General features: G+C 45.4%; 2 protein-coding genes across 5 annotated transcripts in view; one reads left to right on the top strand and one right to left on the bottom strand.

Annotated features, from left to right (window-relative positions):
* The window catches only part of CCDC191 (coiled-coil domain containing 191), a 20,830-nt gene extending 7,308 nt beyond the window's left edge, over nucleotides 1-13,522 (top strand). Inside the window, exons 7-16 of the mRNA XM_056488453.1 lie at nucleotides 1,475-1,668; nucleotides 2,388-2,631; nucleotides 3,954-4,408; nucleotides 4,927-5,021; nucleotides 6,590-6,672; nucleotides 7,696-7,797; nucleotides 8,832-8,975; nucleotides 10,044-10,196; nucleotides 10,586-10,740; nucleotides 12,231-13,522. Of these exons, the coding sequence (XP_056344428.1) occupies nucleotides 1,475-1,668; nucleotides 2,388-2,631; nucleotides 3,954-4,408; nucleotides 4,927-5,021; nucleotides 6,590-6,672; nucleotides 7,696-7,797; nucleotides 8,832-8,975; nucleotides 10,044-10,196; nucleotides 10,586-10,740; nucleotides 12,231-12,363 (1,758 nt within the window). The 3' untranslated portion in view covers nucleotides 12,364-13,522. The remainder of the gene's footprint in view (nucleotides 1-1,474; nucleotides 1,669-2,387; nucleotides 2,632-3,953; nucleotides 4,409-4,926; nucleotides 5,022-6,589; nucleotides 6,673-7,695; nucleotides 7,798-8,831; nucleotides 8,976-10,043; nucleotides 10,197-10,585; nucleotides 10,741-12,230) is intronic.
* Nucleotides 4,440-24,200, bottom strand: ZDHHC23 (zinc finger DHHC-type palmitoyltransferase 23). Of its 4 annotated transcripts, XM_056488473.1 has the most exons (5): nucleotides 24,026-24,200; nucleotides 23,125-23,820; nucleotides 22,270-22,437; nucleotides 21,321-21,479; nucleotides 16,897-21,235 (listed from the first exon to the last, which is right to left on the bottom strand). In XM_056488473.1, the coding sequence occupies exons 1-5, from the start codon at nucleotides 24,130-24,132 to the stop codon at nucleotides 21,172-21,174; spliced, it is 1,194 nt and encodes a 397-aa protein (XP_056344448.1). In that variant the 5' UTR covers nucleotides 24,133-24,200; the 3' UTR covers nucleotides 16,897-21,171. The 4 variants fall into 4 exon arrangements, with proteins under 4 accessions (XP_056344457.1, XP_056344448.1, XP_056344440.1 ...); XM_056488482.1 differs by lacking the exons at nucleotides 16,897-21,235; nucleotides 21,321-21,479 and adding an exon at nucleotides 4,440-4,671; XM_056488465.1 differs by having other exon boundaries at nucleotides 16,897-21,479.

Here is a 24,200-nt window from a genome sequence, read left to right as displayed (position 1 = left end):
AGGCCTGAGAAACCCTTATTTTGTGCATGGGAAGGCATTTTAAAGATTGCCTTGCACAGTCTAATTCAGGAATAGGGAGAGGAAAGAGGAATACTGTAGTCTGGGATAAATTTTGAGCTGTGGCTCTGAGAATTGATGCATTCCAGCACATCCACAGTAACAGGTTCCTCAAGGATCCCCTTCCACTTGAGTGCAGTAGAATATTCTGTGTTACTGCAACAGCTCTTTCGAGGCAAACAAACTTTAAACTTCCTAGTAGGAACCTCTTTGTTTCACCTTCATTATACTGGTACTATGGTCAGCTCTGGGTTGAATGTGTATCAAATACTCTCAACTAAAGAGTGATCTTTTAGTACTAAATAATTTTATATGAGCAGTCTCAGCACAGGAAATAAATTTCCTGAGTGCAGGTATGAATACCATCCATCACATAATGTTTTAAATTAATAGAGAGGTCATCTTCATTGATGTCTATATATCTACATCTAGGGTTTTTTTCAGCAGAAGAGATTTTATGGTGATTTTCCTCACAGCTAAATCCATCTGCCCATGTGCTGGATTTGGGCTTGGCTGCTGTTTAGCAGTACACAACCTCTCTCCAGCACAGTCTAAGCTGTGAAGATAAGCCTGTATGAAATCACAGAACAATTCAGGACTGGCATAATGTGAGAAGACACAGCTTGGGTGAGCTGAGCAATAGTGACATTTTGATTACTTTCCTAAAGCAGAAAGAAACAGCTAATGCATTGACTTTTTGTAAGTCTCCATTTGAAGATTTCAGTGAGAGAGCAATGCAATTAACACAAGGCACAATGACAAAAGGGGAACAGCAGAGTCCTGTGAGTTGACCCACTTGGAGGATCAAAATGAACAGTGTCTGCAGTGACAGGGCTAGAATTATGGAGTACATTAGATAGCAAATTGCTGCTCTGTACAATGTAAATTACTCCCAAAGGCAGCGAGTCTAATTACACAATAGGGGAAAGGTTTGGCTTCCTGCTGGAACGACGATGAGCTGAGGCCATGTCATAAATTCATTGCAGGAAGTGTCTTGCTTTTTGTCTAAGTTAAAAAATAAAAAAAAAAAAAAAAATTAAAAGTAGCAGTTATTTACAGATGTGTTCTTACCTGTAGCATCTTAGACATTTTCTAGATTTGAAAATATTTTCCCCGTCTCTAGAAATTGTATGTTCCTCACCCATTTCATTCCTTTATACTTGGTGAACTAAGTGCATTTCACTCAAAGCAGAGAGCCCCTTGATATAATGTCTCTCTGTAGACCCTTTCTGCTTTTTGTAGAAGACTTGCACATGCTCTGCAACAGTTTTTTTCTTAATCAAGATAGTTGTTGAAAACAAGGATTCTAAAAAGAATCTCAGAAAGGAAAGCCAGAACAGGCAAAGGGCAGAGAGGATCAGTATTTTTGTGACAGGCTGTATCTTGCTCATTGGTTTTCTGAAACTCTCCCATTTAGAAATGCTTGCAACGACATTTCTCTGCTTGGCTGAAAGTCATTCTGGAGCACAGAATTAAAATGGGAAAAGCCAGAGCCCTTGCTGACTGGAGATGCCAACTGAAGGCCCTGCGAGCTTGGAGAAACTATACTTGGGCCCAGAAAGTAGAGCAGGAGACACAGCAATTGGAAGTTCATCTCCAAGATCAAAACAGGTAGTGACCCTTTACTGTGGAATTCCTCCTACTGCAGCCATACTTGGGCAGAGCAGTGATCAGGGACTGTAAAAGCAGCTTGTCAGTTATCCAGCAGGAGGGAAACAGCAGCTTTTTGAGAAAATTGCTACACTCCCTGCAATCTGCCAGAGGCATTGTGGCAGAGATGAAAAGGAGGATAGATATAAACAAGAGCTGTAGCACTTTCCAACAAGTCTGTGTCTCAGTCTCTGTAGGTATCTTTCCTAGAAAACTCACCCTAGCTCGCTCTGGACTCCAGAGAATATGGGTTGCCAAATTTATTTATGATTAATATATTTTCTGTTTCAGTAGAAGTATAGCAGGGATCATTTTGGCTAGTGCCTTTCATTAAGGAGGCTGTTGGATGAATTCCCTATCATCCAGAGAAGATACTTCCCTTCACAGGTGTCTGGCAGGCTGCAGTGGTGAGACACTGCCACTTCCCCATATGCAGCTGGCCAGGGAACATGATACCTCTTCTGCAGCTGTCCTGCATCCCAGAGATGCCAGAGGAAATTGCAAAGTGTGAACTAGTGAAACTTAATTCAGAATAGCAGGCATCCTTTCTGCCCTCCCACTCCTCCTTGGAGGAGCCATGTACAACTTCAGGGGGCCTTCAGAGTTAAGCAGCAAAAAGAGTCAGGAAATGATGTGGCTTCTGCCCACTCCTGCTGTAACACAAATGCTTTCTCATTCAGGAAAACCCAGCTGGCTGTGGAGCACAACCAGCGACGCCTCCTGCGCTGCTGCTTTCTGGCCTGGCAGCACTGGAGCCGAGCAGAGACAGAAAAACAAGAGCTGCAGATGAAGAGGGAGCAGACAAAGAGAAAGATGGAACAGCTGCTGGAGGCTGTGTCACTGGGGAAAGGTGGGGACAGGCCACCGGAGGTTAACAAGCCTGGGACAGGAGAAGTAAATCATCAATATTTACAGCAAGACAAGGTAAATCCTTCTCATGTGGTTTTTCCTATTGGCATAGCAGTAGTATTAGAAAGTACTTACTTCATGCAGTCTGAAATAAAGAGTACATTGTCCCAGAGGAAAGCTGATTTCCCAGGATGACCCCCAAACACCTGCCTGCAACTGTTCAGGAGAGAAATCTAAAAATCAGAGGCAAATGTGAAGGACGATGGAGGAGTTTTAAAAATAATCGCTAGTGCTGCCAAAGAACAACCCTTCATGTACTCTGGAGTCACAGTGAGCATCCCACCCCCAGATCACTTTTACTGAGAGATTAGTTACAACTTTGATGCCAGCTTAGACTTAAAAAGAATTACTTGACTACATGACAAGAGATATTTTTCATGCCAGTGCAGCTTTCCTACTTCTAACTATGGGGGGAAAAAAAGGTTTTCACTGGCTGTTTCAGGATAATGCACATCACAGGGAGGTAAGAGAGGAGAATCAGAGGTTGCTTCCTTAAATTGTTGTTTGTCAGACTGGATTCCCACCTTCCTTCTGTCTATAAAACACTGTACCACATCAGTGCCCTAATGTTAGTATTAGAGCTCACACACACATATTACAGGTCAAGCTTTCTGTTTGCTTAAGTATAAGCAAAAGTTGATTTCTTTCAGTGCTTATACTATCCTAATATACCCATGTTTTTCTTCTGTTGCACTGGTAAAATTTGTGCTCAAGGAATAGGGCTGAGTTTAGGGTTTGACCTAGGAGTCAGAAAGCAGACCTTATAGCTGATGCCTCTTCAGAGAGTGACCATGTGTCAGAAAGGTGCAGCCTCATTCCCTGCTGTGTACCTGTTTTGTGGTGATATGTATCAAAGCTGGAAAAGAGGGAAGCAGCACCTTGTAGATTTCTCTTCCATCTAAAAGGGGACTGTTCAGTAGATCAGCTGTGTAGACCACTTCAACAATTGTTTTTAATTTTATTCTCCATCTGAGCACTGAACAGGGACAAGACAATCCAAAAGAGAGTGTGCTAATCCCCAAGAAATGAGCTGTCCTAAGACATGCTCCCTAACAAAATAGTCAGGATTCATTCCTGCCAAAGCTCTTGCTTAATCAGGATTTCTTCCTCCTGGTGAAATGGCACTCAGGTCCTTAAGAGTTCTTTTCCACAGCCTCCATTTGTGCATAATGGGGCCCCTCTAGCCTGACTGGATAAAGGTTGCATAGCTGAGATTACCCTACTTCTCAGGCATCTCACTAGATTTGCATTTAAAAAACACTATGCAGAAAGGGCAGAAGAGTGCTTGGTTTTAATCAATGCCATATTTTCCTAATTTCTTTTTGTTTTTCCCCTAGCCAACTGAAACTTGCTTGATACAGAAAGAGCCTGGTCAGACCAGAGACCAGTCTTGTTTGGATGTTGTTCGCACATCTAATTTCTGCAGAAACCCCAAATTTGCCTGGGAAATTACCATTAAACATGCAGCCCTGAGTGCCCAGGACCAGGCTATGTGCAGGAATCAAATAGCAACAGTCCTCCAGCAGTTTCAGGCACTCAGTCCAGACATATCTCCTGCTTATGGTAGTCGTTTTGAGCACCGTCACGCCTTTCAACAACGTGTGATTGAGGAGCAGAGGCAGCAGCTTCAGAAACAGCAAGAGCTGATCCTTAAACTGCAGGAAAATCAGAAGATGAGCCGAGATAAAGAAGAGGCAGCACAAGCTATGGCTGCAACCCAGACGTTTAACAATTCTGTTCCTCAAACCAAGGAGGAAAAACAATCCAGATGCAAGAATACAACCCCTTTGAGGTATATGCCCTCAATAAAGTAGGGTCAGTTAGTCATCATGTCTCATTCCCACTCAAGTTGAGCCAGAATTTGCTAGGCACATTTCAGTCATGCTAGTGCTGTCTGCTGTTCTTTTTCAGTGTGGCTTAGCCTCAAATTAAGTATCAGACTGGGCTGTAGTTCTCTCTTCTTCTCCCTCCCTGCATTGGCTCAACATCAGGTGTTCCATGCAGGATCCACTTAGAAACAGCAACACCAGTGTCACCCACAGTAGCAGTAGGGATCTATTTAGTTATGAGAAAAAAAAAAAAAAAAAAAAAAAAAAAAAAGCATCATCCTCTGTATTTCAGACTATGCAGGAGCCCAGGAGCTCATTTCCTTTGCAAGGATGCAAGGGAGTCCCATTTCAAGTAGAAGAAAGGTATATCAGGGATAATGCAACACAATGGAGAATAGAAACTACAAGGCTATAGGTGGTAGGTGTGAGATGTAGTTTGACCACATTCACTGAAGAATTTCTTTATTCTTTTCTTTCATAGCCCACCTGATTCTCATGGGCCAGAAAACATAAGGGCAGCAGTGAAAGGCAAGAGGCCCTCCAGCCAGCTGATCTCACCTCATCCCATACTGAAAGGTATTGTTCTACATAGCAAACACCATTCCAGACCACTTTTCTCAACAGCTTGTATGGAAATGTCTGTCTTTGCCTCAGCTTTGCTGGTTGATGATACTGTGCAAGTAAAATTCTGCACTTTATTTCTCAGTCTGATGAGTGCTATTAGAGGAGAGGGTGAGCTGTTTTCCTCTCCCAAGTCTGGCATCTCTAAAACCTGGGACACTGCAAACCCCTCATGTCCATACTTAGTACACTGTTGTGGCAGTTACTCCTGATACCTGTGGTTTTCTCTGCTGTGACAAGACTCGAAGAAGCTGTACAGGGTTTTTTGCCATCAGTCTCATTCCTTTCATTATACATCCAAGTAACACAAACTAGTCAGTCATTTTCATCCAACTTTGACAGAGGTGTTGAGATTTCAGAGGGAATTAAGTGCCTAGCCAAGGTTTTGTGAGACAACAATAGCCAGGCTGGGGAAGGAACTCCAGATCCCTGCTTTTTATAAGATATCGCCCCTTCTCTGGCCACACTGGAGCACAATAAACACACAACATAGCCTTTTCATCAGTAAACTAGGATCAGGGTTCTGTTACATCCCTAACTCAAGTTCTTCTGTATCAATGCGGGTAGTGACAGTCTGCATGAAAGGTTGTCTGGAATATAATCATTGTGATGTTTCAATAGTTTTGAGATCAGCAGACCTTTTTGGCCATGACAGTTGGGCATTAATAGTTGTCTTTCACTAGCTGTGTTCAGCTCCAATGCTACCTAGTCCAAGCCATCATTCACCCTGATTTGCCTAAACTCTGTACAGCAAGAGATATTAGAGACAGCAAGCATATTTTTCAGAGCATTCAAGTACTTGTGTTTAAAGATCCCAAAAAAAAAAAATCAGTGAAGATGTTATCACTGAGTGGTTTTCCCTTGGCAGAGAATCCTGGGACAGCTGAGAGAAATAAAAAATCTGAGGAAACATACAGTGATCAAAACACTTCAGTACCTCCCAGTTATTGATTTCTCCAGCCTTTGCTTTTGTTTGCAACTGCAGAGGAAGCAAGCACAGGTTCCCAACTCCTCTTGCTGATGGACAGCAAGATCACTCCATTGCAATTTATCTTCCAAAAGAGGCATTAAGCAGTAGCTTCTTACTAATGCGACCAATTACCTGTATGTCAGGTACTTGTGACAATGTATGTGACAATGATGCTGTCATGAAATTGCTTTTAAATAAGCACTTGGAGCTTATTGGAGACCTCAGAGCAATTGCTGCTAAATCATGTGCCCTGAGCCTCAGCCCTCAATCAGTAAATGCAGGGAGGGACAAACCCTCTGAACACAGCTGCTTTCATAACTGAGCCTCATGGTTGTGACTGTCAGCCAAGGAGGGTGGAGATAACATAATTCCCATGGTCCTGAGTCATCTCTCAAACGTTCACAGGTTCCTTGTTCAGGACACTGCAGCTGCAAGGGGCAGCAGGAAGCAAGTCCCTTTGTGCTGGCATAGAGTGATGCATCCTTGTTCACCAAACTGCTGCCATTACACCATAGCTCATTTCCACTAAGCCTTATGTCCTTTGTTTTTGTAGGGATGGAGGAGAGAGCTATTCAGCGGGCAGAACAAAAGAAGAAAATAGAAGAAGCCAAACAACAAAAAGCAGAGGAAAAATTGGTAAGGAAAACAGAAAATAAAATAAAGTGTCTTTCACATCATTCCAGTTACAAGAAATGCTGATTTAACCCCAGAATCAGGGACTTTGAAAAGGCCCTTTATTCAAAGCAAGAGTTTTACGACTTGTGAGAAAGCAAATGTCCATCAAACATCAAAAGAAGTAGTTACAGCTGCTTTTGCAGCACCAGCCCTGCTGTATCATAGGCAGACACTTCATCTTGAAGTTACAGTTCAAGAAGCAGCCTCCCTTGCCCCCAGCACTTTCTGCACACCTACTCCATGACTGTAGCTTGTCTTTGCTGAGAATGGTAAGGGTGAAAGTGCACACAAAGATCCAGTGCATGGGACCTGGCAGTGGTAGGGTTCCCCTCCCTGCCTTTCCTCTCTGGTCACATGCAGCTTGAGGACATGCAGTCTCATCTAGTAAAAATCTGCATCTTTCTGGTAAATCTCTGCTGAAGAGACAATGTTTGTATAGTTAATACACAAAATCTGTGATACACATCCAACAGAGTGCCTTCTTCAAGGGTATTAAACTGTTACTGAAAACATTGCTAGTAAATTGCATTAGGATTAGAAAGTGTGATCTTCAGTGTCTGGGGAAAGAAATGTTTGGGTACCTGTAATGCTGCTTTGCATATGGAAATGAAACTTGAGAGCAGAGCCTAGGGATTCAGCACTGACTTCAGTAATCAAGTTCTCAATAAATGACTTGGTCTATGGTTTACATTTTTTTAGAGGAAGAGTGGACAAATATATAACTTAGGGTCAAAAATAATACACATGTACATACATAGAAAAATAGATAGATTGATATAGATATGTATAGAGGTAGTAAAAAGGACAGTCCCTCCTCCCTCTCCCTTCCACAATTCATGCTTGAGCACAGATGTATATGAAACTTCACCTGCTGAAGTTTCAGGTGCTGGTCAATATTAGAGGAATACTAGGAGTATTTAAAGACGTGTGTTCATGGAAAAGGTCACATGAAACAAATTGAATCTCACCTTTCTCCATTTCAAGGCCCAGCTGAAGGCTGAAGAGGAAGCACGACAGAGGAAGGAAGCCGAGGAAAAGGAAGCACAGAGGGAGAAACGACAGAGAGAGAGAAGGCAGCAGAAGCTGGTGACCAAATGCCTCACCTGTTTCTTCCCCTTTAGCAGGGATAGGGAAGAAAATCCATTACCCACTGGTACTCAGTCAGCAGCCAGAGCAGTTTCAATGGAAGGTGTTCATTGGTAGAGCAGAGGTCTGCAGCACAGCACCCACAATACACTCACAGTCTCAGCCCTTTCTGACGGTGTTGGGAGAAGGGCTGCGTCCCAAACATGCTATGAAGTTTGTGCTGTCTGTCTCCTTAGCAGGACTAGAGGTCCCAGCTGCTGGACATTCTCTGCTGAGATACAGCCGCATAAGCTCCTCACAGTGGCAGCATGTTCAGTCTACTCTCAGATTCCTTCCACTCTTGTAACCCCTCCAATGTACACAGTGCCACCAGTCACAAACACATGATTCAGAAGTAAACAAGCCTGACAGTTATATCAAGGACATCTTTTTCTCTTGGAGGTAACCTAGGAATAGCTGCACTTCATTATTGTTACTTGGAAATGAGTTGTCCTAATAACCCAAATCCTGCATTTGAAATCCTACAGGAATTTAACCTACAACTACTGTTATACTTGGATTGAGTATATTAGAACATTTTACCTTCATCCCTGAGTATCAGTCAAAAGTAGTGTTATACAGTTACAAAATACCCACATCCCTCCCCTGCTATTTAGGCTAGATTAAGTGGTAGGGTCCATGCATAAACTCAGAATAATTTTTGGACATGTTTTGGACATCGAAGAAGGTTCCTGCTACATCAGCACTTGTGGTAGCCACAGGTGACATGTCTGTTTACTGTAACTCCAAACTTCAGTGCTGTACACAGCCCAAGGGAGTATCCAGGAATACCACCACCTCCCAGGAGAAGACAGTTTGCTTTGGGACATAGGTTCTACTGCATGGGGCCATGTCTGGACTGCAGTGCTAAAGATGATGCAGACCCTTATTTCCTGCTAGGTCAGACCCTCCAACTCCAATATGATAATCTATTGTCATTGCTTAATATCCTCTTCATCTTGAGGGAATTAAAACTACTGCTTTTTGTATTGCAGAAAGAACTGGAGAAGCAGAGGAGGCTGGAGAAAGAGCAGCAGCTCCAGAAAAAGGCTAGAGATCACTATGAGAAGGTCCTTCTCAGAAAGCTGGGAATAGTGCCATGGAAAAGGCTGAGGGAGCAAGCCAAGGAAAACCTAGTGGTAGGTGCTGAGGATAAAGGAAATGACTGGTGCCATAGGAAGAAAGGAAAAGTAGATGCAGCACTTAGCAGAAGCCTTAATAGGCTTTTAGGCCAGGTAGAGATGAAAAAAGCAAAAATTCTGCCTGCATATCCTGCCTTGCATTAGTTTTTTAAATCAGCTCATCTGACAATCATCATGAAAAGCCATTAAAAACCCACAGGGATGACATTCTCATTTATAGCTGATTAAACAGGATTAAACAGAAAAAAAAAGTTACATGACATGTGCCTGCCAGTTCTCTTACTCCACAGCAAATGCCACTCATATCAGTGAGATACTGCCAAGCAACTTTAGCTATAAGAGTTAACCCCAGCCTATCATCAGGGCTTTCACTCTCTCTGAAGTTGCTGGTACAGAGTTGGCCACTGCTAGTGGCAGGACACTACAGGTGATAATCCAACAATCTGTTCTGTCCTGGCCCTATCCTTAGTGCAGAACAGCAAGTGGCAGCTTCGAAGACCTTGATGCAGGAATATTGCTAATGAAGCGTTTCCACACGTGGCTGAGTCAGCATCCCTTATCAGGAAGAGACTGATAAAACTCAGCTGTATCCTGAAGATCCAGCCAGAGCCCAGGGCTAAGTTGGAAAGCTTCCATTTAAATAGCTGGAACTGGAGCTAGTCACAGTGCTTCACCACATGCACACAGGCCTCCAGCTGGGAAGAAGTAGATGGGTACAAGCTGTTCCATATGTCCACCCTGCTGGTCAGCATTATGGACAGGCTTGGACTAAGCTGTTACAGGCCATTCCTTTGCCCCATTCACAGTCAGTTAAACTGAGCATCTCATTCAAAAGGGTATTCTCTAGAAGTGATGCAGCAGTGGCCTGGTAGAGAGACTGGTCTTGTTCCTTATGCTGACCCCTCTTTGTGGGATCCTATAAATTATTCCAGCTGTCAGAAATCTGGATTTGGGCAACCCCAACAAGCTGAGATGATTTTCTAGTGCACCCAGTTTTCTGTGGCTTTATACTTGGGTAGTCACCAGTTCGGGTAACCAGCTGCTATCTCTGCTGTCTTTACTCAGGTGGCACAAAGGCACCATAGTATGGGCCTGCAGAGGAAATGCCTGATGACTTGGCTGCAGGACACCCAGCAGAGTCTCAGGGAGAAGATGTCTTGGGCTGAGGACTTCTATTCCCATATGTTACTGAGATGGGGCTTCAGGAACTGGCTAAAGGTTGGCCTGCACCACTGTGGAGAAATGCAACCAAGAGAGCTGGCTACTGCCACACTTTCCTGTAACCACACAGTGCAGTTCAGTCACCTGTAGCACAATCTTTGCAAAGTTATGCTATCTCCCCATTCCAGCTACATTATTCCCTTTTTCAGAGACTTTTTCTCAGCTTCTCACTCTCTATGATTCTCTTCCACACAGAATTTTCTCTTACACACTGCTCCTCCACCATCTACTGTCTCACCCTGCTCCCAGCTGATTTTCCTTCACTCCTGTGCCCACTACTCTCCACTGCCAGAGTCTTAGCACTGTTTTATTTATTGGGCCAGAGACTGGGAGGGAAAAGAAGAAAAGAAAGCCATTCTCACCTGTTTCTTTGTCCTCCTCCCCAGTACAAGGATTATCTCTCTACCCAGGAAGAGAGAGCAAGTACCTTCCACACAGTCTGCCTCATGAGGAAGTGCTTCTGGGCATGGTTTGATCATATCATGGAGGAAGAAAGGGCCTTATGGATGAGGCTGAAGATTGCTACTGAACACAGTAACAAGTAAGTGTATTCCCTTACTAGCAGTTCTTTTTACTTTAGTTTAATATACCCTGTAGATTATTTTAGGGACTACTTTTTACAGGTCAGCTGCTCGCCAGGAACACATGAAACAGGTTCTATGCTGCTGGTCTTTTGTTTCTATGACATGCACAGACAGCATCAGTAGAGGTTTATGCTAAGTTTCCATGCAGCCTGGAAAGGAAAGTGTAATGGCACCCTTCATAGGGCTTCTAAATCTGAAAAAAAAGAGAATACCGTGAATGCCTAAGTGAGGATAAAAAGCTGAAACTTTCTAAGCTGATTAGCAGATCTGGCCATGCAGCTTCTGCTGAAAGCTGCCTTAGGAAAATCTTTAAGTACAATTATAACAAGCCAAATGATTGTGTAGGAATTACATAGTACTTTTTTGTCCACAGCAGATGATTTAGTTCAAAAATCCAATGTTGATCAACTAGAAATCCTACTTAATGAGACTTTAAATTTATGCCGTCACCAGCCTGACTTAGCAGCAAAAACTAGAGCAGTCAGTTCTACCAATCATGACTGGAGCTGGACACACCCAATCCACTCCTTGTTCCATAAAATGCATTCTAGCAGGAAGAAAAAGCTACTGTCAAAGTTCAGCAGAAAACAGAAGTCTGTTCACCTGCCTCATCATGAAAGCATGGTAGCTGCATGCAATCAGGAAGAGGCTGTGCCTATGCACAGCCCCAACAAGGAGCTGCAGCATCTTTGAGGAAGAGTGAAATTTAAATTCACCTCTTATGTGGTAGAGCAAACCTGTTCTAGCTTGCTGTGTCAGTAAAGTCTGAATAGTGCACAGTTTAACATTAACAAGCCAGCAAACTGGAGGAACCAGGGGAAAGTCAGACCCAGGAAGAGACTGGATTCCTTCTACATATGACCTCCTATTAGGAGCGTAATCACCTGACATTCTTCTTTATCTCTTTCACCACTTGCAAAAGGTAGTTCAGACCTGGCCATAACAAACTCTTCCTTAGACAGGACTGTGGTTCCCTACTGCTCACATGGGAACCCAGGGCAAGGGCACCTTTGATGGGGTGATTAAAATCAGGGAAGAATTGGAGCCCAGCTGCTTGCACTCCCAAGGGGTTGCTTTGGACCAAATGAGCCTGCATTTTTCCTAAAGACACTTTTTTCAGAGGACCTGTTTATTCTTCAGAAAACCTCTTCCATCTTTAGAGTGCAAAGCAAACACCAGCTAATGAATCCTGTTGGAAGAGCAAAATTGTTGGTGGAGAGGAATAGAAAAGGGCAATATATTATTTTTCCCCAGCATGATTGACATATCAATGAAATGGTCTGCACGTAGATGCTTAACATGTGACAGCCCTAATTAACAGCAGAAAGGACAAATTCTCAAGATCTGAATTCCCCCTTTGAACAGAAGTTCTCTTTTGATTGACTGTTATGTCATGTACGCATCTGCACGTTGTCACTTTGTTCCTTGCGTTCCTAATTTCTTTCAGGAGACTTACACTGAATGCATTCAAGGCGTGGAGGCAGTACCCATTACTGATGAAAAAGGAAAGGGAAAGAGAAGAAAGAAGAAACCAGCTACGCAGGAGAGTAGCTGAAATTCTCCCCAACTTCCAAACATGACAGAAGAGAGATGAGATGGGAAGGAGACAAGACCAGTTCTGTTCAGTGCTATCTCCCTGCTGATTGAAACAACTCCAGGGGAAGGCTTACCAAGTGCAGAGGGTCTTAAGCCAAAGGGTGACCCTGTGGTCACTGGTGTTGTAAACACAGCATAGGTGGAAGCTTATCTGACAGTTTCACGCTGCACTTCATGGAGTCATTCCCCTCAAGCCTCTGTCTTGGCTGTTGGTTATGAAGCCCAGATAACCAAAGCCTAGCAAGGGTGTGTTTGAGGCTAAGGCCATTTCCACATGCAGACCTGCAGCAATGACACAAATCCTCCACTATCCAAGGAAGCAGAGAACTGAACTGCACCTCTTTTTGCCTAAGCAGTAACTGGTGCTTTTTCGCTGGCAGTACTCTGTAGGGGGACAGCTTGTCCAAAGGGCAGACAGACCTGGCTGTCAGCTGACCCCTAACCACTGCTGTGAACTTGGCCACCCAGAGCACAGTTTCTAGCTAACTGTGCCAGGAAAGTTTGGATGGGAGGAGGAAAGGGAAGAGCTGTTTATGCAAACCGTATTTGCTAATGATCCAGATCACATCATTGCATATAGAAAGTCTAAAACCTGCGTTCTTTTGTAAGGGGCTGCCTTGTTTGCAGCACTGGCCAGTTCACAAGCACAGTGCTTTGATGTTGGTACCAAGCAGTAATCCCAAGTTTATGAGCCCAAATTGTCATTTAAACACTTCCCAAGCTGTTTAATATTTCAGGGCGTATCGCGCATGTCTGTCTGGGCTGTTTCACTTGATCCAGTACTTCAAAGAAAAAAAGACAAAACTCTAAGAAAAAGGCAGATTGTAGCTTTTACAGAAGCTAAAGCTGGCATGATTAAAATGAAAGTTTCATGCTACTGTTTAACCTTTACCTGCAGCATAATGCAGACAGGGTATTCCGATCAGATACACTATGTCTTAGCAACAACATAAGGCAGGAAGCTGGAATCACTTCCCTCTCACAGCCAGATAGGCAAAGCTCTCCAAAAGCATTTGGCAGTACAGGAAGTACTTGAATAATACCAGAAAGACAACAGTTTACTGTTACCTTGTAACAGATCATTAGAAAAATCCATATATGCACTGAAGGTTTCCAATAAACCCAAATCTGAAACAAATACAACTGAGCTGTTGGTGCCCATTGTGTCAAGCCAGCTAAATGGCCCTGGATAGAAGGCCAGAGCCAGGGACCTAGACCAGCACTAAGTGCTGCAGACAAAGTGGCATAGGACAAGGGTGGGTGCCCAAGCATAGCAGCACACTCCAGATCTTTAGCATTAGGAATTTGTCCATGCAGACACAGGGATGTGACCACAAAAAGGACCCTGCCCACAAAGCCAGGCTGTCAAGCAGGCTGTTGATGCAGGTCTGAAGACAGCTGTCACTCCCAGGTACCTCCTGGAGCCATCCTTTGCAACACTCGAACATTCCCCATCTCCCAAAGGCTCAATGTAGACCTGACCAGGAGCAGGTCAGACGAGCATGTTCTCCCAGCACAGGGAGCTGAAGGTGCCTGCGCGGAGTGTGGGTGAGCTCAGACCATCTGGCTGCATTAAGAGGCAGATTGTGAGAGGAAGCACAAGCTGGGAGAGGCTGGATAACTCATGTTGTGGGAAAGAGTGGGGAGCATTTTTTGCCAAACAGGCAGGCAGGGAGGAGCAGAGCTGGAGCTGAGCTCCCGAATGCCCTAGTGCAGCCAGCAGCCACACTTGGTGCTAACAGCAATCCACTTGCTCTTAGGATATTCTTCCCCACTACAAGTCTCTGCCATGAGCCATGAGCTCCTGAAATTCCTGAACCAGCCCTTATACTCCCATTTTTCTGCTGGAATTTTCCTCCCTACTGGGGCTTGAGAATGGACACAGCAAGGAAGGTTTCTGGCCCATCCTCTGCCTGGATTTATAGTGTAAGGATGTCATTGGATACTGCTGGGAACCAGGGAAGCAGCCTTGCATTTCTCATGCTGCTCAATAAAAACATAAGAGAAAAGAATTATGACAATGATTATGCACCTGCAGGGTGCATGAGCTACATAACAGGAGTGTTACCTCCCGAGCACCAATTAGATCATGTCCATGCTTAGCTCCACAAACTACTCTAAATAGGTGTAGTGTTTCTTTAAATAAAGGCTCTTTTTTTGCTTCTCCATTGCATGAAGAACTTTGTTGCATTATCCTTTTAGCTGCTCCTATAGACCAAATGCAACACAAGGAAAATAGTAACCTGGAAGACAAAAGGTGAGAGAGAGAAGACATCTCCGGCTAGACAGAAGGCAGAATTCCAGCCAGCCAGAGACAGAATATGCTGCAGCTGTAAGTGGAAGAACAGGAGTTTGTAGCAGTAGAGTGGATGTGTCCACATGCAGCCTGGAATTGACCCTAGTAACAGGCTAGGTATGTATTGAATGTACATGTTGCAGAGCTAAAGAGGTGCCCCAAACCACTGGCTACTCAGGAGTGTATCCAGTTTGCTAAACTGCAGATTTTTTCCCCAGCAATGCACATTATGTCCTCAAAGCCCACAGCTCCCACTCATCTCAGTGCCCACTCACCATCCATGAAAATAATGCTGCTTATGTGAAGTTTAGTTTCCTCCAAAGAACTTGAAGTACAGTCAACACTTTGGAAACTGTCCTTTGCCTCCAAGACTCTCACCTTCCAGGGTTTCCTTCTATTCCTAGTAGGTTTGAAAGATTCTCCTGACAAGACATTCTTTGGTTGGACAGTTGTAACAGCAAGAAGCCAGAAGAAAGTCCAGGAGCTGTGCTTTGACAGCCCTGGTCTACCGCCAGTGCAAGCATAGAAGTGAAGCCTCAGCTAGATCCAGCTGAGGGATAGGGAAGAGGTTCAGGGATCAGGCAAATTCATACTGAACATGGTCTAAACCAAAAGGGAGATGAGAAGCCCCTTGACTTCCCTATTGATCCACACTTGGCTGAAACAACCCATCCCTCTTTGGCAGAAGCAAGGCTGTGCCAAATGATGCACAGAATACCCCTAAATCCCTGGCACAATGCTGGTGTTTTGCAAATTCAGGCTCCCACAGGAGGGTGGTGTGAGAGCTTGTCAGACCAAGGAAGCAGCTTCAGCCTGCAGCTGTGGCAGAGCATTCCTCCTGCTACAACACTTGGCTAGATGCAGATGTCAATGCCTTAATGCTGGTCATCAGCCCACACTCACAGCTCAGGCACACTCCTGCCTGTCAGCTCCTTGCTTTTCTTAGCAAGAGAGGGAGGTGGCTGCACAGCCAGGCTTTCGTTCTCCTGCACAGGGGTGGGGGGAGGACTTTTACTGCAGTACAACAGTAAATACAGAACCTTGGAGTGATTTCAAACTCCCCATCTTCTACTGACACCCCTGTCCTACAGGGTTCTTACGCAGATTCCCAAAAACCTTAATCACAGAAATACCATCTTCTCATTAAATCTATACATCAGTCACTTCCAAGTCCCTCAGGCCCTGCACAAGCTGGATCTGAAAGAGTGCCTGAAAAATTAAACAATTTCCTCTGCTCCCTTTAGGCAGGGAGGGACAGTAGTTAGCCTGGGAGGAGTCCATGGACCACTGCAGCATGATCCACAGCTCACATCTTTGCAGACCTGTTATCCCATTATGGGCACCTGCCCCAGCAGTGCCTTTGGCCTTCCCAGCACGGAGCTGCCACTCCAGGCATAGCCCTGCCTGCAGGGCCAGCACACCAAGCCACAACAGCAGAAAAAATAAAAACTAGGGAGAGACAGAAGTTTGTGTCCCCATCAGCAGCACTGAACTTAAGAAAGCTGGTCATGCTTAGGTGTCCAAGTCTGACACCCTTCTGCAAACACCAGTCTCATCCAACTAAAACCCTGCTGGAAGGTCCTTGTTGTCAGCAGTGCAAAGTTATCTTCAAACAAAAAGAGATGAACAGCAGACAGAAGTACCACCCAGGCAAACCAAAGCAGAGCTTTGGAACAAAGACACCTGTGATTCTACTCATTAAAAGTTATCTTGCCTTTCAGCAGCTGTCCCAAGGTACCAAAGAATTAAAGGCTACATTTCTATCTACAAGGAGAATATCCATGTCATTTCCAAATACAGCTTAGAAAAGGGTTTAAAGCAAGAGATTGTTCCTTTTTGGGGTTCTGGGTGTATTATGCAGGCAGGTCTCAGTGGGAAAGCAAGACACAGGGACAAAGAGGCCAGGAACCTGCTCAGATACTGATAATACATTGCTCATAGGATGAAAGATGCCCATTCAAATTCCTACTATGAGGGAATTCCTACCCTAGTTTCTAGGATGCTGAGAACTGCCAGCAGGTCTCTTTCATTTCAGTCCCAACAAACTCAAAGGTCAACTCTTGCAGAACTGGAAGAATATTTGTTTACCAAGTCTTCCTTAGCCTGTTGCTCCCTTATTCCCAAGTCTAGCTCACAGCTGAATAGCCATGAGATATTGGCAGCTTTTGGTCATTCGGCTTGCCTGCATGTGTTGACATAAATCAACAGGCCACTCCACAGATCATTTCCATTAATTTATTTTTATTCATTTGATACCCATTTGGAAACACTGAATATGATGAAAAATGGACACAAACATACATACATCAGCCTCTTCAAAAAAGCTCACAAAAGTTTCACAAAATTTCCTCCTAAAGCTCAGGTATAAAAAAAAAAAATACTTTCCAGTTTCTTCCAGAGCCCATCACTCTTCACATTATCATTAGAGGAATTCCATAAAGAGAAGACCTTGGAAGGCTGAATTCCCACATTTCAGAAAGAATCTCACCTGCCTGCAGACAGATTTTTGCTGCACAAACATCCTGGTAGCGACCAAAAAAAAGGTAACTGTAGAATTTTTCACTGAAAGGAATACAGGAAAACATCCATAATCACATATGCTTTCTGCCCTAATGAGGCAATAGACATTCATATAGGAGGAAAAAACCAAGCACATTATTAAGACATTAGGCAGTGAGGCAGTATCCATTTTATCTTCAGAAGAAATTTTACAGCAAATGGTTTCATTAAGACACTTGAAAGCAACCTACTTTGAAGGGAAAAAAAAAGCACCATCATAGCATGAAGGCTGAAATGTGATTAGAAGTCACAAGCAGCACCAGCTCAGGCTCACCAGTGACTTTTGTCATTTGAGGACAAGTTAAATGGAGAAACAGTCGATGTGAGGACCTGTGATTTGCCTACAAAAAAGCACAATGCAGGAAGACACAGTTAAAGAGTGCCAAGCCACCACTTACAGGGTGTATTTAATGGTGCACTGTTCCTACTACAGACACCAAACAGTGGGGTGATGGCATTTGGACACAGAGGGTATAACACTACAACACCAGCAACACCAGAACACCACCAGAACCCTGGCCCCCTAAGAGCTGCCTGGTCTGCAGAAGTCCACATTATTTGTGAAACAACAAATGCCTCTTAAAAGGTCATGGATAAAGCAAGATAAACTAACGTCCAAAGTCTGGGTGGAAAAACATCAAGGCTGGCTACTACCAAAATTCTTCCCTGTTCTTGATCAGCTTTAAGTCCTCTCTTCACACACAAGGAAAACTTTTAAGAGCCAGCAGGGTACTGTTTTCTGCACTGCCAGGCATACAGCTTTACAGATGAGACACTGGTCCTTGCCTGAAGGTCACACACAAGTCCCCTGTCACATGCAGGCTGCTCCCAATGCTTCAACTCCCAGGCAGTAAAGATCTAGGCACCTACTAACACAGGGAGCCCTGTAGTAGAACTGACTCTGCATGTCTAGATTGTAACATTTTTCTACCAACATGGTCAGTACCCAGCTCAGCAGGACATTGCTCAGAAAAGAAGCTGTTCCTGAGCAGACCAGATCACAACAGTTTGCCCTTGCAAAAACTGCAAAGGGAGTATTACCCTCCAAGGATTTCCTGCTAATTCTCAGGGATGTTAAAAGGAGAGCTCCCAAGTAAGCATTTGAAGGGATTGAAACTCTTCTGCCCATTTAGATGCCTTTTAAATATCCTATTACTTTATGCTTTTCATCTCACAAAACAAATCCTATCAGGAATAAGAGATAAACCAATGCCATGCCGTCAAAGAAACAGTCACCATTACTATGAAGATTACAGCCACCTGAACTTTTCTGAGGAACCAGCACTCCATTTTCCTCCTAGAAAAAACACCCCATCCTTGCAACCCTTTAGTGCCCTGAATGATTTCAGTTCCTCCTGGAGCCAGCGTAAAAAATTAAAATTACTTTAGCACTTCAACCCCACTCTACTGGAGCAAGTTTGGCCAAGATATGGAATGGTTACATTAGTCTCAGGTCCTTTGTTCCTGCACTCCAAATTCCATGCTGCCTGAGAGAACAGCCCAGAGAGAGTCTCAGTGTAAGCAATTCAGATGAAACCTCCCAGTCACTAAGAGGTCACTGAGAGACAAGGGACAAGGCTACAGTGACAGGCAGGCTGCAAAGATGCAACCAATTGCTGCCTGTGGGAGGAAGTGAGCACCACAGGGTCAGCACTGCCAGGGAAGTACCCTGTGATCTGCTCTGCTTTCTCCAGCCGGGAGCAGCAGGACTCTGAGAAATCACTTATCTCAAACCTGCAAAAGCTCCCAGAGCTCGTTCAGCCCATGGGTACATGATTGATTCCTGGGCATGCAGTACACAGGGATGGACAAATTGGCTGTCTCCACTGCAATGGTTCATTTAGCCCAGGAGATCCTTCTGCCTTAATCTTCCTCAGTGCCAGCAGGACAAGATCTAAGAAGATCCTGTAGCCCGCAGAACTCCTATCTCCAGGGCGCTGAGCTGGACATCATCTCAGCAGACACGATAAAATATATATTGGAAACATTTACATACAACTCAAGTGGAAGCAACTTTGTCTCAATTTGAACTACTAGGCTTCAAGCTCCAAACAGAAGGTCATAAAGGAACATTTTGCACAATCCAGCAGAGTACCTTCTTATTCACATTAAGGTCAAGAAAGTGGTCAGAACCTCCGACTGTGCTTGGCTAGAGGTAGGAAGCAAAAGTGCTATCCCTTCACCTCTTTATAAAAAACTACTCACTGAATGAAAAGGGTCAAGAGGAAATAAGGGAAATTCAGTAACTGTACAGCCACATTAGAAATGTAGCTGCTCCTCAATCATCTTCTGGTTATAAAAAGTACCACTTGAGGAAACCAAATAGTGCAAAGAGGGACACACAGTCTTTATTTTAGACTGGGACATGTCATGAGGAGCACTCACAATAAATATGGCAGGGATCCCAAGGGACAGCCGCTGCTTTCTTTTGGCACCATGCACAATCCGTCCATTTGTCTAAGTTACTGCACAGCAGCACAGTGAATGCACACCATTTGCCCAACATCCCCAGCTGCCTGCCATGCCTGTGCACTCAGGGGCAGGCATGACCCATGAGTGCTGCACGTGTCTGAAAGCACCATAGCTAGGACAAAGCTCTTATCCCTGCTTTTGCACCTTAGGCCCAACCTGTAATTCTTCTGCCATGGTCCCCTGCTATTTCAGCCACACCTTTCCTTTTACTGCAGTCAACAGCTTACATAAAGGGTTTAAAACAAAAAGCAACAAAAAAATCCCACCCACAAAATCCAGAAACCACTGCCATCAAAACCTTGTTATTTTGTCTGAAGCTCAAGTCCAGACCATAGTACAGTTACAGTCTGACGAGGAAAAAATGGCATTCCTGCAGAGCACATTTTAACAGGTTCATTCACCTGCCAGTACAGGTCATCTATCCCAAAAACAAACACCTCCAACACATCCTCTACCTCTCCCTATGTACCTTAGGGTTGATCTGTTCCTTGGCATCTTGGCTTGAGAAAACAGATCTACAGTCAGGCAGCTCCACAGTAACGAGGTTGAGAGGCGACAAGATCACTGTGCTAACAGCAACACAACCAAGATGCTACCTACCAAATACGCTGCTAGCAGAATTGCCTACTCTCCCACAGAGAATGAATGTAATTTCCATAAAGCTACAGTAATACCAGACAGAGAGCACTCTTGGCTTGCCCAGGTTCACAGTTACATGTTGCTTCAAAACTCCTTACTTGGTGTATTTACCTGCTGTCACATGTCACAACCCATAACCAGAGCACAAACACTTTGAAGGAGAAGAGTAAAACCTTCAAACCAATACAGACACAGCCTGCATTTAGACAGACAGAGATGGAACAACAACTTTAGGGGTCAAGAGGTAAAGGGATCTTACAAAGTCCTACAGGAATGTAGCTCACAAAGGCACTTATTAGAAGCATGTACACAGCTGGATGGAATCTGAAATAGTAAAAATAAATAAATTAATGCACCAGAGAGGAGAGTGCTGCCAGTGACTGCCTAGACAGTCTTTCAGCCAAAGAGCCTGGTTTCTGCAGAGGTCCATCTGTTCACTCTTCTGATCTCTTCAAAATGCCACATGTAGGTACAAACCCAGGGATTCCTTAACCTTTGCAGGAACCAGTGTACTCTCTGAAGACCAGCAGCAGGTTCCTCCTGATGCCAGTATTCACATCTAAGGGAAACTCAAGTTCTCTAAACCTTGTGCTCTTTGTGCTGTTTCCCAAGGTGGAAAAAGGCAGCAGGTTTCTCCTCTCCCCATCTGCACATATGGCTTACTGCTTTCTGCATCCTATTGCTGGCTGACAGCACGTGAAGAACCATTCCACCTGGGAAAGCATCTGGTGTTGCCAGTGAGGGGATAGCCCACACATTGACCACGAGGAAAGGTTGTGCGTGGAAGGAGTCCTGGTGGGAGGGGCTGCTCCCCTGCTAAACAAAGTCAGCGAGCCACGACAACGCCATCTGCAGAAAGAGGGCTGTCACACGATGTCCTCAGCAGAGCGCTGTGGAGGAGAAGACCCCAGGCTCAGGAAGTGGCCCCAGTTGCACAGCAGTCCCCTGTTATACTGGCCAGTGTCTATCACTAACCCGCCCAGCAGTCTGCGCCCAGTGTTGTCCCGCAGAGCCAGCCGAGCTTCCCTCTCGGTCACGTTGTAGCTGATGTTCAACAGCTGGATAAGGAGGATGTATCCCATGCCAGCTGTTACAATGGCACAGTACCACACACAGGTGAACGACAGAGCAGAGCTGGCAGCATGGAAAAAGATGGGAAGGAAGCCATTTAGTACTGGAGCAGCTGCTTTAAAGTGACTTTCCCTGGTAATCACTGTCCTTTCAAATCCCTGTCTACATCTGCCACAGTGATCTCACTTTGTTGCTTTCATCAGATAATCCTTAAAGGCTTTCTCAAAATTAAAGCTTCAGGGCTTACTTAATGAGAGCTTTTACTATCAGAGCTACTCTTGCACATTGCTGTCATACAACCTAGGTCTTTTCTTCCTGTTGTAATGGTGCTCGGGCTTTAAGGACCCCAGGATGCTCTTACTCTACAGGTCATGAGATGGAGCAGAGGAAGGAAGAGTCACTTGTCTACTGGTAGTACTCTGCCTATCTCTGGTAGTGCTGGTTTCTGAACTCGTGTCCAACAGTTCCCACCACCTTCCCTGCCACACAGGGCATGTTCTAGGTAGGTAACCTGGAGGACAGTCACTAGATAAATAGTGAGGAATGAGAGGGAGAGAGAGCGTGTGGATTCCAGGCTGTGAGATCATTACCTGCATCAGGGGGCATACACACTTAAATCTATACATACCACAAATACTTCAAATCCTAGCTCCTTCCACTTTTTCCAAATAAATAGTGAGCTCTCTCCAAGGCTCAGGCTGCCCACCTTGCTGAAAGCAGAGACATGTCTTTGCTTTCCAGAGTTTTTTAGGGAGCACTTTGTGTTCAGGTCTGACAGCAGAACAAGAACAGGAGCTAAACTGCCTGAGCAAGCCTGCCCTCAGCCCAACTCTCTCCAAGACAGACATCTCACCTGTAGTCAGAATAGACCCCGGGGCAGTAGAGCAATGCCACAAATGGAGTTTGGCCCCTACAGATGGTATGCAGGGTCAAGGTAATCCCATACACAGAGGTGAGCATGAAGAAGGAGAGTGCAAGGATGAAAGCTTGATGGTTCTGCTCCCCTACGCAGCTGTTAATCCTCCAAAAGGAAACAAGAGAATACTTTGCTTAAAAAAAGAAACCATTTTCTATTTCTTTTCCCTCCCCCAGCTGTCAGAGAACCTCATTTCCAAGGTGCTTCCAGTCGACACAGGCTAAGAACTTTGAAAATCCTTCAAAGAAGCTTTATAATTTTATATAGAAAAATTACAAACACAAGACAGTAGACCTGTGGGGTAACAGCAGCAGACTGTTTGTCTCAAATTTTTAGCAAGGGTAGTATCCTTTGCTGAGACACATTGTAACCTACTTGGTTCCAGCACCACACGCACACCCAGAAGGCAGCTTTGGGTTCCCGTGCCCCAGGAGAGCACTACTGCAATTTAACTGCAGGACTGCTAGTGCTCCCCAGACCAAGTCTAAATAAAAATAAATAAATAAATCCAAGAAAACCCACACAAAAAACAACCCCAAAGCGATGAAAAACAGAGAAGGCAATTCTGAAATATGCGGTAAAAGCTTTCAGCTATCAGGTCAACCTATTTAGAATAAACAGTTATTCTACTTGTTCTTTTAAAGGGTAAATACAAAGCTTTCTGCATTTAAAGAGTATAATAAGGTCTTGCACATAACAAAAGCAACTCTATTTACCAGGGACTGTAAAAAAAGATGCTTATTTTAAAAAGGAGGGAACTCAGAGAGAAAAACCAGGGAGTGCAAAACCTACCAGACACAGTGGTGGTCCAGTCTCCTCACACACCTGCCACAAAGCCGGCAGTGCCCTGCTCGGGCTGGCCTGACCAGCTGGCATTTAGTGCACCAGTCCTTTTTCACACCTTCTGGCTGCTCAGCTGACATCCTGCAATAACCTTTAGCCTCCCCATTCACAACACGACTGCTGCTAGCACCTGAGACGCCATGGAGCCCGCTGGAGCTCCCTCTAACACTCTTGTTGGGCAAACCTTGGTGCGATGGCTTCTCGTCGCCTGCTGGGATGGGAAGGTAGCCAGGGTCCTTCTTGGCTCGAGACAGGGCTGCAAGCATAAGAATTAACCCGCACGTGAGAGCGACCACTTGGGAATACTCCACGTGGCCCCGGGGAACCACCTCCCGGAGAAACACATAGTACATGTATCCCAAGGAGAAGAGCCCCAGGCTCAAGAAGAAGAGAGTTCGTTCCTTCCTCCGGTGGGTGAGGTAGTAATACCACAGCACCACGACGGGCAGGGACGTCAGGATGATGAGCCCCAGCAGGAAGTGCAGGGAGGCAACGTGGAGGAAGACGGGCAGCAGCACGAGCGGCGGCACGAGGCTGACGTTGATCTTCACGGCCCCCGAGAACCAGGGGACCCGCAGCCGGTCCGCGACGGTGTCGGCGATCCTCTGCAGCGCTCCCGGGGGCAGGGACTTGCACGTCAGCCACCTGCGAGCGGGGCGAGCACAGCGCCGGCTGGCACTGGGGCAGCCGCGCTCCCGCCCCCGGCCCCTGCCCCGTCCCGCTCCCGCCACCTCCCCTGTCCCTCTCTCCCGACAAGTTTGCCGGCAAGCGGCGCGCGGCTCCCCCGCCCTCAGGGCGGCAACCCGGCGGGGACGCCGCCGCCGCCGGGAGCGTGTCCCGCAGCCGGTACCTGTCGCAGCCGTCGTCCAGCTCCTCGCAGTCGCAGCAGCACGCCACCAGATGGTTGCGCCGGCCGCGCCGGTCCACGTACTCGCAGCAGCAGAGCGGCTCCTCCATCGCCGCCGCCCGCCCCGTCCCTGCCGCGGGGCCGGGAGCGGCTCCCCCGGCGGCGCCGCCTCAGGTGC

The sequence above is a fragment of the Oenanthe melanoleuca genome, chromosome 1 (genome assembly GCF_029582105.1).
Source record: "Oenanthe melanoleuca isolate GR-GAL-2019-014 chromosome 1, OMel1.0, whole genome shotgun sequence".
NCBI classification, from domain to species: domain Eukaryota; kingdom Metazoa; phylum Chordata; class Aves; order Passeriformes; family Muscicapidae; genus Oenanthe; species Oenanthe melanoleuca.
Note: the sequence above shows the minus strand (reverse complement) of the source record. Positions and strands in the feature narration are given on the sequence as shown.